Genomic DNA, 16,712 nt, shown 5'->3' with positions numbered 1-16,712 from the left:
CGATAGAAAAATCTGTTGGGTTCTATTTTAATCTTAGGCACGATTAGTGGCGATTTTATAACAATTTTTATTGTTATAAAATCGCGTGAACGAAAATGGAATAATTGCGAGAATATTTTTTTACTTCACTTGATAACTTTTAGATTATCGTTTTGTAGAGCCCGTTTAAACCACCAATACATACACACAACAATAATACTAATATAGTACACGACTAAAACAAATAATAAAAATTTATTGTACTAAATGTTTCAGCAAAATGAACTCTAAATGACTTCATGATAATGTACGCAAATATGCGTCAAATGGAACAAGGAGAATCAAATCTGTACTCGAAGACATTTCTCTGAATAAATATACCGAACTTATGTGTTAATATAGAGTAAACAAGCACAGAGACTTCATATCATCAATAAAAAATAAATTCATAAAATTCTTCCGGAATATTGTCTATGTATGTACATAACTAAGTTGGCAAGAAGGACTGTTATAAATTACTTTTGAAAGAGAAATAGATAAGTATTATTCAAACAAATTATTGAAACTATTTGGTCACCAATTCCCTGTATCAGCTTAAATATAAAAATACAATAAAACTAACGTGTAACGCAGTTCGATGCTGTTCCTCACGGGATATCTTATAAAAGCGTGTTCAGAGCTGCTCCTTATACATTCAATTCACGTACATTTAAAGTTGTTGTAACTAAGTGGGTGTTATTTTGTATTGTTATAAAGTTTTGCTTGTAGTTTTAGATAAAAGCTATAAATCTATCTTATTTTCATACGCACTTTTGCGTTATTTATGAAGTATATAAAGAATTCTTGGTAGTAACTATGCCACGATTAGTCTATGTGCACTAATAGGGAGGCGCGTGTCACGTTGACCCGTAAATTAAAAAGTTTGCTCCAAGAATTGGTGCGTTATGATCGCAATGTATCGCTACACATTACTTCGCGGCCTAGATTTAGAATAGAAGAGATCGCCAACCTTTCATGAAAGGTTCAGTTTTCATGCAGTCAGGATTACATAAGGCGGGCTTGACTAAAATAAGCAATTATAGGCAATAGCACAGAAAGGAACATATTCCTTAAATTTTGCATGAAAATATACTCTTATATAGAAAAGTTCATTTCAAATGGCACGGGACAGACAAGTATGTCTTACACACACATTTACAAGATTCTGTAGGGCAAGTACTTGATCAAACTATTATTGTTTCGACAATTAAAACCTCCGAACTTTCCACTGGTGAGTTTACTACTAAGCCACAGAGATTATAGATATTGTGGATCTATTGTAATCTTAAGCATGATGTTGCGATTTAATCACAAAATGGAATAATTCTGGGAACAAAAGGTTTGTAAGCCTAAGGTTGTCAAGCGCTGTCTTCCCGAATGCGTAGACGTAGGTCATGCGTTCACGCATATTTATTTGCTATCCCGTGGTCTAGGCTGCTATTCCTCGCGGCGCGGGCGGGCCGCATCCCTTGTATTTTATAAGGTAAGGTATTTTTATTTGATGTTAAATAGTTAAAAATGTGAAATATTATATATGAAATTTTAAATTTACATGCCGGCACTGCGCCTACTCAGTCCATAAACGTGTTAATTATAGAATTTTCCTCTCGTCAGTAAAAATTATCACCTAAAATAATAAATAAATGTTACCTTCAGCGGGTAGAAAAAAAATATTGTGCCCACGATAGTAAAAATGCTTTAAGGTACTCAATAATCAATTGCTTTAGTTTAAAACTGTCTTATGCTTGGTTGAAATAACTGGTATTATACATTTTTTAAAGAATTAACTAACAAGTTTATAAAAAAGGCAATTCTTTTGATAATACTACTTTATAAAGACTTTATGATAGCTGTAAATCGACCAATAGAGTTACGATTTACAGTTATCATAAAATTTTACGATTTCACCGAAATCGAAATTAAGTCGTAGAGAAATGGGTACTGGATTCTTCAATCCTTTATGTTATCGTTCTAATCGCGAGTTTAAAAATTGATTTTCAAGTCTTAAGATTAAAACGTCAAGTTAATTTTACAAGAAAAAAAATTCACATTTCGTGGATGTTTTTTGATAAAAGTTTTACATGACGTTCCAGGAAAAGTGTACTTTTGAAAAAGTTGTTTTTTTTAGATATACAGTGCCAGCGCAAACATAGCGCCATAACCCTTGATCTTACGAAATAAAAATAAATGATGTAACTGTTTCCTTGATCGGCCTTCTGTCTTGGACGTAACGTAGGATGTAGTTTCGGACGATATTCCGTCACCGTATGAACACGTATTTATTGGGAAAATCAATAGAAAAATACATTGGCGCATAGCCGGGTTCGAACTCACGACCTCTTTAAAATGTAGGGTAGAGCGGGGCTAGTTGAGCATAGGGGCAAGTTGGGCAATCGAAATATCTCGGAAACTATTCACCTTACGCGGGAGTATCAAATAGCGAAAAGAAGGAGTCGTAGGAGGGGTAATCATCGCACGATAGCTAGTGGCAGCTCGACGAGTGAGTGAAGTGTCACGGCGTTTTGTTTATTTTGTGACCAAAAAGTAAAAACATTGTTTATCGCAAGTTTTCGTCTGTCTTTGTCTAATGTTCTCTGTTTTCAATCAGGACAGTGTTAATCTTCCAGAAGATTATTGTATTTTTGATTTGTAAATAGGATTTGGGTCTAATTCTAGGCATTTTTTTACAATCCCACTTTTCTTTCAAAATTCTGGGTTGGGGTAAGTTGAGCAACTATAGCTCAACTAACTCCACGACTTAAACAACTGATGAGTAATGAATCTTTTATTTTTGTTTGGATGCTTACAAGAGGAGGAGATGTTCTTACACTACTGAATACTTAAATAATGCTGCAAAGGTTGTCCACGATGAGGGAAAAAGTGTAAATACCGCCGCTAAAGAATTCGGGATGGGTTGTCTTTTAAATAAATTAAATGAAGGTGATGGTTCATTTATGGACTATACAACACCGAGGGAAGTATATCCTCCCTCACAGGAGGACTGTTTGAAAATATACTTGCTACAAATGGAATTTTTCTCCAAAAGACGACCATCGCCTTGCCTAAGAGTGTGCTGTTAAATTTGGCATTGAAATTCCATCCAGCTGAATTGCAAATGGCCGCATAATGGTTGATGATGTTTTTAAAACAAAAAAATCGTAGCTATCCATACAGAAACCAGAACCCACCAGCCTTGGTAATATTTTTTAGAAATTATCGGAAGTAATGGATAAATATGGATGCTCATGTTTTGTTGATTCTAGTTTCGGGTAATTATACAAAGAAAATTTCTTTAAGTTTTGTTGTTCTGTCAATAAAAGACTAAATAAAAATCTGACTGTCTAACACATATTTTACTCCATCTCAAGTTAACATAGAACCCATGGTTTGGCCTAGACATTCTTAGTGCTCAACTTGCCCCATACCCTTGCTCAACTTACCCCACCTATGGGGTACATTGAGCATACTTGACTTTCTGCATTTAAACATCTGTAGCTATTATATTGGACTTGTTACAAAAAAATACTATGGACACTTTTGTTAAGGGATAAATTACTAATCCATCAGGACACATAACAACTCATTGAGACTTATCATTGAGGAGCTATATCCAAGCAAGTGAAAAATTGCTCAACTAGCCCCGCCCTACCCTACTACACTACAGCGATGAATAATATTGTGCTTTTATATTATACAGAAATTTGTTTTTTTAATTTTTAAACTGGTAAGATATGTACAAGAGACTGAATATTATTGTTTCTTTTCCATACTTTATACGAAGACTCAATTAAATTAATGTTGTTTATGTTGTATTATAAAGAAACTATTGAATCGCCAACATATGTTTTTCGTAAAAACAAAACACGGTTCATGGTCGTTCAATCATAAGTGAAAGTGGCTATTAACTAAGTGACAACATCTCGAAATTAATTACAATAGGCGCCAATTATTCGCTGTCATCGTGATAGAAATATATGTTTATATCTGAAGAAAGGTTACTGGGCCATATTCATAGAATCATTTTAGAAACGTAATTTAGAACGGTGTGATCTTGATTCTTATGCCCTATTTATATGTGTAGGATAATTTCAAATACTTGCAATGAATTGCATCTGTTGAATGTATGTTATATGAATGGAATGAGTTGATGTTCCAAGCTTTTATAATTATGTCTAACCCAACTTATTAAAACAATAATTAAATTATTATATTTAATTATTGTTATAATAAGTTGATGGTTACCTAATCAATTGTGAATTAATAAATTGAAATGTACAGGCAATATGTGGCAAGCAATAATAGCTTGCCTGGCTCTTCTGCTGACTCCAGTAGTCAGTAAGGAGTTGTCTGATGGAAGGGACGATTTTGATGCACCTCAAGCTCAGGAGGCAGATCTAATCAACTACGACGATTATAACCCTTTTGGGGAAGATGAGAACGGTAAATCTTTCTGTGATTTTCGAAGTTAACACTTCCCATTTCCTCTGTACGATTAATGCCCGAGTTCTTTATCCAATATGCGAGTATCCAAAACTAGATAACGCGACTACCTTCGTACCTAACGATTACGAATGATGTTAAAAGATAAAAATAAAAGATTAGACTTAAAATATTTGTTTTTTCGAACCACTACTTTCGAACACACTAAACCACACCTTACTGTCACTAATTATATATTAAATATTATATGTTTATTAATGTTTTACAGCGGTGATAGCGGAGCGTGATTTTCGGGGTTCTACGACGAGTAAGACACACATTTTTAAAGCATGATCGTCATTCATTTGTTTAAACAAATACCATTTAAATGTCATTACAATTTCATTCATAGATCAACGTGGGTATGGAAGACCGCAGCAGCAGGTTAACCGAGGTGATGTTATTATCATATCTTGCATGTTTTCATATTTTTATTTTTTCATAATAATATGAAGTCCGTACCCACTTAATAAAAGTCGAAGAGTGAAAAATCTGTTATCGCATAATTATAAACCATTCATATTGTCAATTGATATTTTCGAAAACATTTTTAAGGACATCTATTCCTTTACATGCATCATTATTTATAGATTCTTAGTCCTGATTATAGAAACCCATCTGTTTGCGTAATTAATTAGAATTTCAGCGAATTTCTCAATATTATTAGCAGCACTTTGGTCTCTTTTGAACTTTGAAGTAATTAACTTTATGTAAAACGGTAAATATTGTATACACTATTCATACTCGTCACATTTCTGAATATCAGCATAGATAACTGTGACACCACATTCTTTATGTCCTATACTTTATGTTTTAAATAATATTTATTTTTCAGTTCCGCCAGTGAAATGCCTTGACGTGGGAAGATCGTGGTCTGATGGAGACACCTGGAAACGAGACAACTGTACTCTTTGTCAGTGTTTTAGTGGGAGGGTTAACTGTTCAGTGTTGCCTACTTGTCTATCTGGTAAGTTATGTCTGTAGTTTAAGTTAATTACAAAGAGCCAAGAAATATTGTTTTCGGTTTTACATGTTTATTTGTTTATCCAATAGTTTCAATTATTTTAATTTGCATTCAAAACACTACATTAAACAGTTTATACATGTATTTTGTGAGTAATATAGTTCGTATTTAAGTAACGCTTTAGTAAATAACAATAAGTAGGGATACTAGGACAATAGACTTGTTTAATGAAAACATTTTTTTTAACAAACGTGTTATTTTTTATCAATCTTATAAAATGAGATACATACTTAATAATAAAGTGTGTTATTTTATTTTGAATTAGCTAAGTTTTTTTAAGTAATTTAAGTTACTGCTCAAATCTCAATTTTTATATCCAGCGCCAAGCACTAGTCGCCCGCCAGTGTTTACTTCACCTCAACCAGCTATTACAGTACGTGGGGTACAAGGAGTTCCAGGCGATGAGGGTCCGCCTGGTCTTCCTGGGTCACCTGGACTCGGTGGCATACCCGGGGCGCCTGGAATTCCAGGACCCGTAGGACCTATGCCAGACGTAAGTTTACACATGAAGAAAACTAAGCAGCATTAGTTAAACATTTGAAATCTACTTCATTATACAAATACAACTTATCAAATTAATATTTAAAAAAAATATTTTCTTTGAACCGACTGCACCATATGTCAATAATAATTATAATAAAAGCCTTTATTGCTGTACTACTTATACTCGTACATAAAAATGTGAAGTACTAATAAATTAACACTAAAATTCAAAATAAACACTAATAATTAATCGGCAAGCAGGTATATATATTATTTAGATACTCATAGAAGTGTAAATATATACACAATTCATAATTAATATTCCTAGCAACATCATTCGAGATATATTATATTTCAGGTAAACGCCTATCTTGCCCAGTTAGCAGCGACAGCAGGAGGAGACAAAGGTCCAGCCTTCGACCCTTACCATTACATGCAAGCGTCTGTTGGTGCACCAGGAATTAGAGGAATACCGGGTACCTTAGCTTGAATCTATTGTGTTTTGTAAAAGTCAAGTTGTCCTCTTATCGTGCTTATTGTGTTTGTATTTTACCGTGAAGGACTCATTAAAAGCAAAAACAAAAACCGACTTTTTGTATGAGATATTATCAATATTATCTAGGTCCCCAAGGTCCGCCCGGGCCGCAGGGCTTTCAAGGTCCCCGTGGAGAACCAGGTGAACCCGGATCACCTGGACCCCTAGGGCCACCTGGAGAACGGGGACCGATCGGCGTACCCGGAAAGGATGTAAGAATCATGTTTCCATATCCTTGTGTTCAAGTTAATTGGAAAAATAATAAAATATTCTTGTCGTAAAATTATGCAGGGTTTGCCTGGAGAAGATGGTGAGCCAGGGCCACCAGGGGCTGCTGGTCAAACTGGATCCAGAGGGTCCCCTGGTGTTCCCGGTATTCAAGGATTGAAGGGTCATAGGGGATTTGACGGGAAGGATGGCGCAAAAGGAGACCAAGGGTTACCTGGTGAAAAGGGTCCAACGGGGTTAACTGGGCCCATGGGGCCAGCTGGGCCAGTGGTATGTCTTTGATACGTTCTGAAATATAATCTGTGTTATCGCAGTTAGCATTTTTTAAATTGTTATTAAATACTGCATCTGAAAAATATGTCTTTTTAGGGTCCAGTTGGTCCACGAGGAGAGCGTGGTCGTGAAGGACCATCTGGAACGCCTGGAATAAGAGGAGTTGATGGCGCCCCAGGAACACCTGGTTTAATGGTAAGTATTGTATTTGTTGTACATGCATTTTTCTGTAGAACGAAAAGTACACTTTCCATTTTTATACGACTGTTACCATGTAAATCTGGAGACAAGGGTGATGTTTTGAATTATAGACCTATCTGTATTCTAAACTTATTTGCTAAGATATTCGAGGGTTTCATATTTACCCAAATGTATAACCATCTCAAACATATATTAAGCCCACGACAACATGGATTTGTTACTGGAAGGTCAACCAACTCTAATCTATTATGCTATACTACTTATTTATGTTCATCGTTCAATAATAGAAAGCAGGTGGACGCTATATATACCGATTTTTCAAAAGCTTTTGATAGAGTGGACCATTTTGTATTGCTTGTGAAGGCTCAACATGTGGGAATCCATGGGAACTTATATAGATGGTTAACTTCTTACCTGTTGAACCGCACACAACTCGTTGCTCTTTGTGGATATGAATCTGTGCCATTTTTAGTAACATCGGGCGTGCCCCAGGGGTCAAAGTTGGGTCCTTTATTGTTTTTGTTATTTGTGAATGACTTGCTAAGCAAAATTAGTAGTGAATGTTTGGCATACGCAGACGACATAAAAGTCTTCAGACGTATATCTGATGAAAGAGATTGTGTGACCCTTCAATCGGATATTAATACTATATCTGCTTGGTGCGATGAAAACTCTATGGCTCTGAATATTAAGAAGTGCCAGGTTATAACATTTACAAAAAGTAGGAACCCTATCCAGTATAACTATAATGTTAAGGGTATTCTTGTGAATAGAGTTGAGGTGGTTCGAGACTTGGGAGTAATATTTGACTCTGTTATGTCATTTCGACCTCATTATGATCATATCTGTAGTAGAGCTAACCGGATGTTGTCCTTTATTCTTAGAACCGCTAAACCGTTCAGGCGAGCCGACTCCTTGATTGTCTTATACAGCTCTCTCGTGAGAACCATGGTTGAGTACTGTTTAGCTGTATGGGCCCCGATATACAAAGTTCATACAGATAGATTGGAATCCATTCAAAGGCGGTTTGTTAGAGCTTTATGCTCGAAGTATGGTCTTAGGCGCAAGTTAAAGCAATATGACCAGCGTCTTGCCCACTTTCAGATTGTTAGTCTTGAAAAGAGAAGATGGATGAGCGACCTGTGTACTTTGCATAAAATAGCAAATGGCTCACTTGACAGCTATCTTTTGAATGAACTTTACATCAAGGTACCGACACGTTCTGTGCGTAAGCCACAACTATTTATGATACCCACAAGTAATAACAATGTATCCCAGAATGGTCCGCTCGCTAGAATGTGCAAGTCTTATAATTCTGTGTGTTCTCATGTTGATATTTTTCACAATAGAAGTTTTGAATTTAGAAGGATTATTCGCGGTGCAGACTTGCAACCAGAATAACTTTATTTTCTTTTTTGTCATTAAATTTTTCAATTTTTTTTTGTCATTAAGTTTAGTATATGTACATATTATAAACTGTATTTAATTGTTAATATTTAGTAAACCAGCACTGAAGATTCCACTAAAATGCCGTGTACAGATATAATTGGAAATTCAGGTTTACAAATGTTGCTTAGTGTGTAATAACTATATGTATTTCATCAATCTGTTTTCTGTTTCTGTTCCTTAAATGTAAAAATAAAAATAAAATAAAATAAATGTTCTTTACATACGTATATGAAGATGTGATTTTTATAATAGACCACAAATATTATAAATTTTATATTTCTAATAATTATTGTACATTATGCTTAATCACAGTAACAGATAGCTGCTGTAATTTAATTTAAATTTGCTACTGAATCTTACAATTATATTTAACAGTGACATTTTATTCACATTTTCAGGGAAACGTTGGTAAACCTGGTTCTCCAGGATTTCCAGGCTCGCCTGGGTTAAAGGGAGAAATAGGCGTGCAAGGGCCCAAAGGTAGTCAAGGTATTCAAGGTCCTAGAGGTGAACCAGGTAGACCGGGTCAATCCGGTGAGGCTGGACCACCAGGGCTTGCTGGTAGAGATGGTATTCCTGGTGAGAAGGGAATTCAGGGACAAGCTGGATCTGCAGGTCCTCAAGGATTTCAGGGACCAAGAGGCACCCCTGGTGTAGCTGGTGACCCCGGAATTCCAGGCTCAAAAGGGATGCCAGTGAGTTTCAATTAAAGTTTGTTTTAATTTCAATAAAATATTATATTTTCTGTATGACCATCTATGAATGTATCTTATTCTAGTAAGTCTTACATACCTAGTAATAAGAAAAATTAATATATTCGTATAGTTAAAATAACATCTTGGTACTTAATTTTTAAAGGGACAACCTGGTGAAAGAGGTCTCAAAGGAGAAATGGGTATAAGAGGTGAATCTGGAACCCCTGGTCCTCGAGGTCTACCAGGTGTGGTTGGGCCTGAAGGAAAACGAGGAAAAAGAGGTTTAAGAGGACCGGCAGGTAATACTGGGCCTCAAGGAGAAAGAGGGCTACTGGGTATGCGAGGATTACCTGGAGCAGATGGCCCCATGGGTTTAAAAGGACAACCAGGGGAGCGTGGAAATGTTGGATTACCTGGGCTTAAAGGTAGTGTCGGTGACGCAGGACGAGCAGGTCCACAAGGACTTCCAGGGCAGAGAGGAATGATGGGAAGACCTGGAATAACAGGAAAATCTGGAGCATCAGGAGAAAGAGGTATACCCGGAGCTGATGGACGTCCTGGTGAACAAGGGCCCCAAGGATTACAAGGAGCTCCTGGCTTAATGGGAAGTCCAGGAGAAAGAGGATTGCAGGTGAATTTTTAAATTTCATTAAGCACATTGTATCTTATAAATATTGGACACTTAACAAATTCATGTATTCTTCTATATAACTTTTAGGGTGAACCTGGCAAAGACGGTGAAGTTGGCCAGCCGGGACCACAAGGTCCAAAGGGAGATTTCGGACGAGATGGAAGCCCAGGTGTTCAAGGCCCTCCGGGTTTAATAGGTCCATCTGGTGAACGAGGGTCAGCGGGACCAACAGGCCCTACAGGCTTTCCTGTTAGTTATTTATTAAACATCCATTCAAGCAAAATAAATAATTTATAGTTTATCATAAGATTAATTATAATGCATTTTAATGATTGACAGGGCATGCCAGGAACTGCTGGATTACCAGGTACTCCTGGTAAAGAAGGAGAACCTGGAGTTGCCGGCCCTCCTGGTCCTACGGGTCAAGTTGGTCCTCGTGGGGAACGAGGCTTTTCGGGTGATCGAGGCCAGCCAGGAGCACCAGGCATACCAGGAGAGAAAGGGGAAAGTGGAGCACAGGGTACTGATGGGCTACCTGTAAGTTGAAAGCGTAGGAAAATTTACTAAATAAATTGGCCGAATATCTAATCTTAAACATCTTTGTAAAATGTTAATTTCTTATTACTATGGATTCTTAATTTTTGAAGTGTAACTTCTTTATCGGGGTTGGAAAAAAATTTTGTGTAACATTTTTTCGTTACGCGTCACATTTTTCGGTTACGCGTCACATGTGACGGTTACGCGTCACATTTGACCGTTACGCGCGTCTTTTTCTTATCCCTACCACGGTTGATTCGAAGAGATTCTAAACCATTAATAACAAAAATTTATAATAACGATAACTATGATACTAAAAATTCTATTACAATTTATGAAATTCTGTAATAATCTTAGTGGTAATAAGGTAAAATGAAATAATTGTATTATTTGTATTCCTGTGTATGATAATAAAAGCTTTTTGATATACTATCAAATTAAACTTTATATAACCAATTTCTGTAAAGTTGCATATAGATCATTTTTCGAAAAATAAGGTCATAAAGAAGTTTCACTTCTAACGTGTGTACACTAGTACACGCACACATTTTTTTTTTGTAGGGGCTTGAAGGACCTCGAGGTACCAAAGGTCATCAAGGCCCAATGGGTCCCATGGGGCTTCCGGGACCCAGAGGGTTGACTGGGTTTTCAGGAGAAAAAGGAGAACGAGGATCTCTTGGCCCACAAGGCAACGAGGGGCCTCCTGGTTAGCAGTATTTTTGTGTTCTAACTATATTTGGTTATGCTTTAATTAATTTATCTTTATAATCACATTCTCCTTTATTTAGGGCGCCAAGGAGAGCAAGGGCCCCAAGGACCTGTAGGTCCTTCTGGACCACCCGGTGAACCAGCTGAACGAGGAGAACCAGGAACTCCCGGTGTTCCCGGTGAAGTGGGGGCGCCAGGATCAACCGGAGAACGAGGTCAACCAGGAATGCAGGGTGTCCCCGGTTTGCATGGACCTCCGGGTCTTACTGGAATGCCGGGACTTAAGGGAGATAGAGGTTATGCTGGCGCGAAAGGTCAACAAGGATCAGCAGGCAGCCCAGGTGCGTTGTATTGATTCTGTTGAATTTATATATATAAAAGTAAAAGTTCCCATAGTCACGTGCCATGTCGAAAGTTATTAAATGGGTATCAATTTATAATTTTGTATTATTAGGTAAACAAGGAGAAGCTGGACTACAAGGACCTTCGGGCCCAATAGGTGCAAAGGGTGCCCGAGGTGAAGTAGGCCTCAAAGGAGAAATAGGACGAGTTGGACTTCCTGGCAGACCTGGTGATTTAGGACCACCAGTAAGTATTGTCATACAAAATACGATTTATGTAAGGATTATTTGATGATTAAGGGCATTGAATACATTTAAATTAAATTTAAAGGGACCTCAAGGAAGCACCGGTCCTTCTGGAATTCCTGGTATTCCTGGTGCTAAGGGTGCTATTGGGGATTCCGGTAGACCAGGTCCTCCAGGGCCTAATGGACTGACTGGACCCCAAGGACCTGAAGGAGTGAAAGGTGAAAGAGGTAGTGAGGGAGAACCTGGAATGCAGGGTCCAGTTGGGCCAGCGGGTGTGAGTGGAGAAAGAGGTCCAACTGGATTACCTGGTTTGACTGGACCACCAGGACCTCAAGGATTACGTGGAGTTCAGGTCTGTACTATGCATATGCGTAGCACGTCTAATCTTTGAAAATCTTGAAAATTCTAATATACCAGTATTTCACCAGTATTTATACCAGTATTTATTCATATACCAGTATTTTTTAGATAGTTCACAAAAAGCTAACGTTTACTTCTCAGGCGCAACTTTGACGTGTATTGCGGAGAAATTTTTAAAACATAAATATTTAATGCGTTCACCACAGTAAGGAGGATAAAAGGCGACTAAAACATGCTCTTGTGCATGTAATAATTTTTTTTTATAAAGTAACATTGAGAAAGCGTTATAAGTAATAAAAACTTATGAATTACTAAAATAGGGTGAAAGTGGTTCTCCGGGAAAATCTGGAAATGACGGCGCTCCTGGACCTGTAGGCAGTCCTGGGCCACAAGGATCACCTGGACCCATGGGTGAGCCAGGGCCTGAGGGCCGTCCTGGTAAAATGGGCCAGCCAGGTATACCTGGGCGTATGGGAGACAAGGGTCCAATGGGACAATCTGGCCAACCCGGTTCTTCTGGTGCACCTGGATTACAGGTTTGTTATTATGTGATATTCCCTAAAAGTAATTGATATTCTTCTCACATTCTCTTCGTCATAAACAATAATACACAATAATCTTCTACAACAATCTAAGATGATTTATTTACCTTAAAATTTAGGGACCTCCTGGCCCAGGTGGCCCACCTGGTCCGAGTGGAGAAAGAGGTCCAAGAGGGGAGTCAGGACCTTCTGGAGTTGAAGGACCTCAAGGCCCTGCAGGAAAACAAGGCATTCCTGGCCTAGACGGAGCCAAAGGTGAAAGAGGGGAAGCAGGTGCAGACGGGGCTAAAGGCCATGCGGGAATACCTGGGTTACCAGGGATTGTTGGTGCGCCAGGTAGATCTGGCGATAGAGGATTACCCGGACCTATGGGTCCTCCTGGAAAGGATGGTGATGTTGGATCAAGAGGTAATTCATAAATCTATATATATAAAAGAAAGTCGTGTTTGTTACAACACTTATAACTCGAGAACGGCTGGACCGATTGCCATGGTTTTTGATTTGTTGGATTTGTTTCCGTCCCGAATAGCAGAATAAGTAAAATATCGGATAAGTTATCGAATAACAATAAATAAATAAATTAATTTTACGAATGCAAAAACCATATGGTGCCATCTGTTGACAAAACTACGCATCATTTTACGTCGAATTCGTGTCAGTTCAAGAAATTCCGATCTTGAGGTGAATGAGGAGATGCATAACCATGCTTTGATCCTGATCAAAAGATGTTGGATATCAGAAAGGGCTTAACATGCAGTATCGCCATATTGACGCTAGAGAGAAGATGCCTAATGTGTAAAACTGCCATTCTTCTTTCGCAATGGCAAGCAATAAAACATTTATGTATTTGCAAAAAAGTTGTATTAATGTAATACTTAACATTAATGAAATCCTAAAATAAGTAACAACGATATTATAAGGTTGTAGGGCGGAACGAAGTTAGCCAGGTCAGCTAGTTAATTATATATTTAAGTGAGAAGTAACAAAATTATATGAAAATGGCTCAACAATATCACGTATATCGTTGTACTAAAACGCTAACTAAGATTAACGAAACTTGTACATTATTTGTATACTTGATAATCAGAAATATAATAAATATTTAAAAAATATATATATGTATATATATATTTAGTTTCTACAAGTAAGAATCTTTATTCACATGATTTTAACAAACCAAATAATTGTAGGTCCCCCCGGTCGTGATGGGAGCCCTGGTCTACAAGGAGGCCTCGGACCGTCAGGGGCTCGTGGCCCTCAAGGAGAATCGGGAAAACACGGCAGCCCGGGTCCAGCAGGTCCACCTGGACCGCCTGGACCCCCAGGAGAAGGACTTGCATATGATGCTGCTGCGATTGCTGCAATGTTGCAACAAGGTATCTGATCTTTTATAAATAACATAATCCAAAAACTAGAAAAAGTATGATAACCGCTAATAATATTTATTTATTTCGGAACTATTTACTTAGTTTACACAAATAATTATCTACTTAATTTTTTATAGCAAATTAAAGTTGAATATATAGTGCAGCACTATTGGGATCTATTGCTAGATTTAAGGATTTGGCGTACCGCGTAATGTACGTTTAGCTAACTGCTACACCTACATTATATTATTGTGACTAAAAGAAAATGCAGCAATTTCATGTAATGCTCCATATGCTAGTAAAGATACTATTAAACTTCGATAGGTTCAATCAAAGGACCAGACCCTATGGGTGATGATCCAAATATACCACCTCGGTTCTTCAAAGATGACATGCCTCTTGCTGAAAGAAAAGAAATTGTGATGAAGGCCTATGAACGCCTGAAAGTGTCATTGAACAAATTCTTGAAGCCCGATGGTTCTAAAGAAGCCCCAGCTAAGACCTGTGGAGATATTAAGTACCATCATCCGGAGTTCACAAGCGGTAATATTTTTCATAGATTAAATCTTTCTCTCTTTTATACAATTTAAAAAACCTACATGATTTTGTATGAGGCGTGGAATAGATTTCTGCGTAATTGATTTTTACTACGTATAAGCTTTATTAACTGCTACTAAAATTATGCTGGATTTTTACAATGCTTCTATACCTTGCGGGGAAATGCTGATTGCGAACAATTAAATAATATAACATTAGGATAGTCACTACGTAATTTGTAATTGATGGGTATTTTTTTCACATTCTTTACCTTCCGGCGTAAATAATGAAGTAAGTTGTCTTTTATTAAAATATAATACGTATTCATATAGTTAGTTCCTAGAGACTAATCGTGTCTCAGTGAATAGACAATTGACAATTCTTCTAGGTCAATATTGGATCGATCCTAACGGTGGTGATGCAAATGACGCCATCCTGGTACACTGTGATTTGACGACTGGTGCCAGTTGTGTCTTCCCAAAACCTATGCAATCTAAAGACATCACCCACCATGGAAAGAATGAAGCCTGGCTAAGCGAGATGGAAGACGGATTCACTGTAAGCATGCTTTATATCTCGGTGTTACAATAAAAAAAATCTCCTGCATATAAAAATTATATTATCAATAAAACAGAATTAGGCTATAAACCAAAAAACTCGGTTCCAGATCTCTCAAAGTAAATTCCATATGAAATTTTAATCTTTATGCAGGCACATGATGATGATAATGAAAATATGAATAAAAACGTCTTATAATTTGTGCTACTACTGAAAAACTTATTTTCAGATTTCCTACAAAGCAGACAACAGCCAACTGACATACTTGCAACTTCTATCGTTACACGCGGTGCAAAATGTTACTTTACATTGCCGGAATACCATAGGGTATTATGATCCGGCCTCTAAGAACTACAGACATGGTGTTAAACTTCTCGCTTATAACGACGCTGAAATACTGCCTAAAGCAAATAATCGTCTACGGTATAAGGCTTTGTTGGATGAATGTCAGGTATGAATGTTACTTTAAACTCTTTAGGAAACTGTATTTTAGCCAGCCAATATTACCTGAAACACTTTCAATGCACAAAAAAGATTTTTCATTCCATAGGTCGGCCTTTGTTGTTTTATTACTCTTTATTAAATCTATGGTAAAACTATTTTTTACTTCAAATAAACTTTCCCAATTTACGTTAAGGTTTATGGGATATGAAGTTGCTCGAGGTTACAAAATAAAAACAGAATTAGAAGCAGTCAATACCAATATATTCGAAATGTATAGAAGCTGATCCGATCTACTTACCAAAACTTGAACATATTTAACCAAATAGTTGCAGTATTTTTATTTTTATGTCGCATCTGGTCGGTAGTAAGCCTTCATCAAACTTCTCGACATCCCTGTTAGACATTCAAAGACCACCTGTGGCTTGATGACATTCCATCGCTTACTTGGTTGCTTAATATACATTTATATTTTCAGCACAAGCATCAAGACTGGGCGAAGACAATAGTGCAATATGAAACAGATAAACCCAATCGCCTCCCACTATTGGACATCGCGGTGAGGGATGTTGGTAGAAATAACCAAATGTTCAGGATTGAGCTGGGACTAGCGTGCTTCACATAAATCTATCTAGCGTATGACGGCTGTATATACTCTTCGAGAGTATCGACCTCTCGGGAGACCCTTTCGCTAACTAGAACCTATGTCTCGGGCCAAACTCGATATATAGCGAGCGAATAATAGCACTAGGCCGATCTGATGTCTCGGCGAGTATAATATACAAGCGTCGTAACATATAATATATCTATCACAGAAAACATTATTAGCTTTTCTTGTGGGTGGTTTTTTACTGTTCGTATATTATATATATTAAAAGCATTTGTAACTGAATTTGAATGAAGATTGAAATAGTGATTTTAAAGATTGATAATATGTTTGTTACATTGTTACCATAATTCCTAATTAATTTATAACGATAGAAATTATCTTAAATTACTTTTAACTCTATAATTAATAAGTAGATAAAATTAATATTTTTTATGAGGTTTTAAGAA

At 37.1% G+C, this 16,712-nt stretch overlaps 1 protein-coding gene and 1 long non-coding RNA gene across 2 annotated transcripts; one reads left to right on the top strand and one right to left on the bottom strand.

Annotated features, from left to right (window-relative positions):
* Positions 1 to 1,403: 1,403 nt before the first annotated feature.
* On the top strand, positions 1,404 to 16,653 carry LOC125057981 (fibril-forming collagen alpha chain-like). The gene is made up of 24 exons (XM_047661965.1): positions 1,404 to 1,501; positions 4,297 to 4,458; positions 4,727 to 4,765; positions 5,333 to 5,464; positions 5,842 to 6,014; positions 6,363 to 6,480; positions 6,627 to 6,751; positions 6,831 to 7,037; positions 7,137 to 7,235; positions 9,089 to 9,385; positions 9,549 to 10,016; positions 10,104 to 10,265; positions 10,356 to 10,553; positions 11,115 to 11,259; positions 11,342 to 11,602; positions 11,716 to 11,849; positions 11,934 to 12,203; positions 12,532 to 12,747; positions 12,873 to 13,161; positions 13,944 to 14,129; positions 14,445 to 14,663; positions 15,046 to 15,215; positions 15,445 to 15,666; positions 16,135 to 16,653. The coding sequence occupies exons 2-24, from the start codon at positions 4,302 to 4,304 to the stop codon at positions 16,279 to 16,281; spliced, it is 4,434 nt and encodes a 1,477-aa protein (XP_047517921.1). The 5' UTR covers positions 1,404 to 1,501; positions 4,297 to 4,301; the 3' UTR covers positions 16,282 to 16,653.
* Positions 12,320 to 14,042, bottom strand: LOC125057984. Its single transcript, XR_007118297.1, has 3 exons — positions 13,931 to 14,042; positions 12,861 to 13,131; positions 12,320 to 12,736 (listed from the first exon to the last, which is right to left on the bottom strand). It is a non-coding gene; the product is annotated as an uncharacterized LOC125057984 (long non-coding RNA).
* Positions 16,654 to 16,712: the final 59 nt, after the last annotated feature.

This window comes from Pieris napi, chromosome 17 (assembly GCF_905475465.1).
Source record: "Pieris napi chromosome 17, ilPieNapi1.2, whole genome shotgun sequence".
NCBI classification, from domain to species: domain Eukaryota; kingdom Metazoa; phylum Arthropoda; class Insecta; order Lepidoptera; family Pieridae; genus Pieris; species Pieris napi.
Note: the sequence above shows the minus strand (reverse complement) of the source record. Positions and strands in the feature narration are given on the sequence as shown.